The following is a 2,538-nucleotide window of genomic DNA, read 5'->3' on the forward strand; positions in this document are numbered from 1 at the left end:
TTAAAAAAATTTTTTTTGATCATGCAAAATAAACATTAAGGCCAGGGAGATGGCTCAGTAGAATAAACGCCTGGCAAGCACAAGGGCCTGAGTTCAATCCCTGGTTCCACAAAAAAATAAATAAATAAATATTAAATTTATTTTAAGGTTTGTTTTTTAGTATGTTCACTTCTTTTTTTAAAGAATGTTCACTTCTAACAAATATTTTTCTCACATAATTTAATTACATAAACACATGATTAAAAAAGATCACGTTGTGTTAACAGATTTAAGGTTTAATTTAAAAATTAGTTTCTATGAATGCTAAACAGGAAATTCACTGTGTGTGTGTGTGTGTGTGTGTGTGTGTGTGTGAACTCGCTTTAAATGAGCTTTTCCCTTTGGGCTTGCTCTGGAAGTTTCAGGCTCTCCCCCATTGTCTGCAGGCTGCATGTTTCCTAGACTCTCTCTGTTAAGCATGCTATACAGAGCTGAAGTGTAAGCTAGGGGCAGAATCTGCTGCTTCCCTAGCACCTGCCTCCTCTTGGTAGTGTTGTGATCTGTCTTCCTTCCTTCCATTCGTTCATACTGGAAATCAAATACAGGACCTCACACTTGCCAGGCAGGTGCTGTGGCACTGAGCTAAATCCCTGGCTTTCACTCTGGCCAGCCAGTGATCTTGATTTTTCTCTTAGTGGACCCTTGGGCATAGGTAGTATCTTCCCTGCATGTTGGGCCTGATGGAGAGGGCTGGTGCAGACTGCCTGCTCCCACCTTTCCAGAGGAAGATGTGTGCCACATGAGAGGGCAGTGGGCTCATGGTCCTGTGGAAGGGAGGCACAGTGACTACACCTGAGGGAATGGTAATTGTGAGCACATGTTGGGCTTAGAAAACTGCTTCTCAAAGTTCTTTTTCCTTCATTTTTAGGACTGTATGGACAGCAGCCTGCCAACCAAGTTATCATTCGTGAGCGCTATCGAGACAATGACAGTGACCTGGCCCTGGGCATGCTGGCTGGAGCGGCGACAGGCATGGCCCTCGGGTCTCTGTTCTGGGTCTTTTAGAGTCTTTAAGGTCTTCTATATGCATAACTTCTGATAACCCTGTGTGCAATAATAACATGACTTGCAGGGCACTTCTGTTTGTGACAAATGTTTTTTAATAATAGTTTTAATAGTTCTTTTGGAAATAGTGACTTAATAATTGTAACTGATCTGTGCAAGTACCACGAAGTGGGGCTTAAATTGTGTTTAGCTATAATGTAGATTTTAGGGGCACAAGCTAATTCCCAGACTTTGTAGAGAGACATTTTCTTCTCAGTTGGGTGTAGTGTTTAAGGGATAATTTATTATTACATAAATAACATAGGGATGAATGAGTGATTGTGGTAAGACAGATTGCAGCTTCTCTTGGTTTAACCTCAAACTTTGGAACCTTAGATCCGAACTGCCCACTGCTGGCTTGAGCAGTGGGCTGGGGAGCTTTGGTGGCTTCCTGAGGCAGTGGTACTCCTGGGAGCCCCGTAGGCTGACTCTGCACCTTGTGGGGGGCATCACCCTCCCACCCTTTAAATGTAAAATGATGTTTATAAAACCTGCTGAATTCTAGAGCTACCACTACTTGTGCTGTACTTGTTTTTTGTAGTGGTATTTGGAAAACATGTCAAATGGTACATGAAGGTTGATTTGCACTTATAGAGATGTATTTTTAGTGTCTGATTTATGAATATTTATTGCTGGCTAAACCTAAATATAGCCTATTTTTCTACTTGTTGAGAAGGTAATATTAAAAAAATGATGGAAAACAGGGAGCCATGGCTGGCCTCAGGCCTCGGGACTGCGCTGTACAGGGAACACTGTTTCCTGCCCACTGCAGGTCTGGCCTGACAGGTAGGGCCAGTGGCTGTTCACCAATTGATGGGCTGAACTAGGACTGGGCTGGGTTGGCTTATAGACCAGAAGTGGGGCCTAGAAGATGAAGATGGCACTCAGCCTGCATGGGGCCTCAGTCTTGATTTTGTTCCTGACCCACACATTATACAAAAGCTTAAAATATTTCATGTTGGGCCCCCAGATGTGTGAAGCTCTGGAAAACCCAATCTCGCATGAATATCTGATATTCATATTTCCCATATGAAATAGATATTTCAAATATTTGTTATTTTGTGTTTTAAAGCTGATTATTGAGGAATGTGATTGATGATGTAGAGTGTGCCTAAGAGTTACATGGAGAGAAAACATTCTCTCAGGCTTTCATAGAGAGGCAAATTAGTCAAGCAATGGCTGTGACTCATCCACATGGCTGACACTGACAAAGGATCTACAAATTGCTGTACTGGGCTCCAAGGTAAATCCTGAGAGGATTTGACTGACCTTGTCAGATACAAGAGTTATAATTCTTGTTATATAGGTCTTGCTTTATTTTGGTCTTAACCATCCAGCAGAAAAGTATAAAAATGAAGTATAAAATGTAAACCCATATTAATATGCTGAGCTGTAAAAGGCTCAGGTGAATAATTTCTGACATTGCCAGTTCTGGTGATAACCCACTACTATTAT

The 2,538-nt window shown here is 41.7% G+C and overlaps 1 protein-coding gene across 1 annotated transcript in view; it reads left to right on the forward strand.

Annotated features, from left to right (window-relative positions):
• The window catches only part of Plekhb2 (pleckstrin homology domain containing B2), a 90,623-nt gene extending 88,446 nt beyond the window's left edge, over nucleotides 1–2,177 (forward strand). Inside the window, exon 6 of the mRNA XM_023718770.1 lies at nucleotides 908–2,177. Coding sequence (XP_023574538.1) covers nucleotides 908–1,044 — 137 coding nt within the window. The 3' untranslated portion in view covers nucleotides 1,045–2,177. The remainder of the gene's footprint in view (nucleotides 1–907) is intronic.
• Nucleotides 2,178–2,538: the final 361 nt, after the last annotated feature.

This window comes from Octodon degus, unplaced genomic scaffold (genome assembly GCF_000260255.1).
Source record: "Octodon degus isolate 3935 unplaced genomic scaffold, OctDeg1.0 scaffold00062, whole genome shotgun sequence".
NCBI classification, from domain to species: Eukaryota; Metazoa; Chordata; class Mammalia; order Rodentia; family Octodontidae; genus Octodon; species Octodon degus.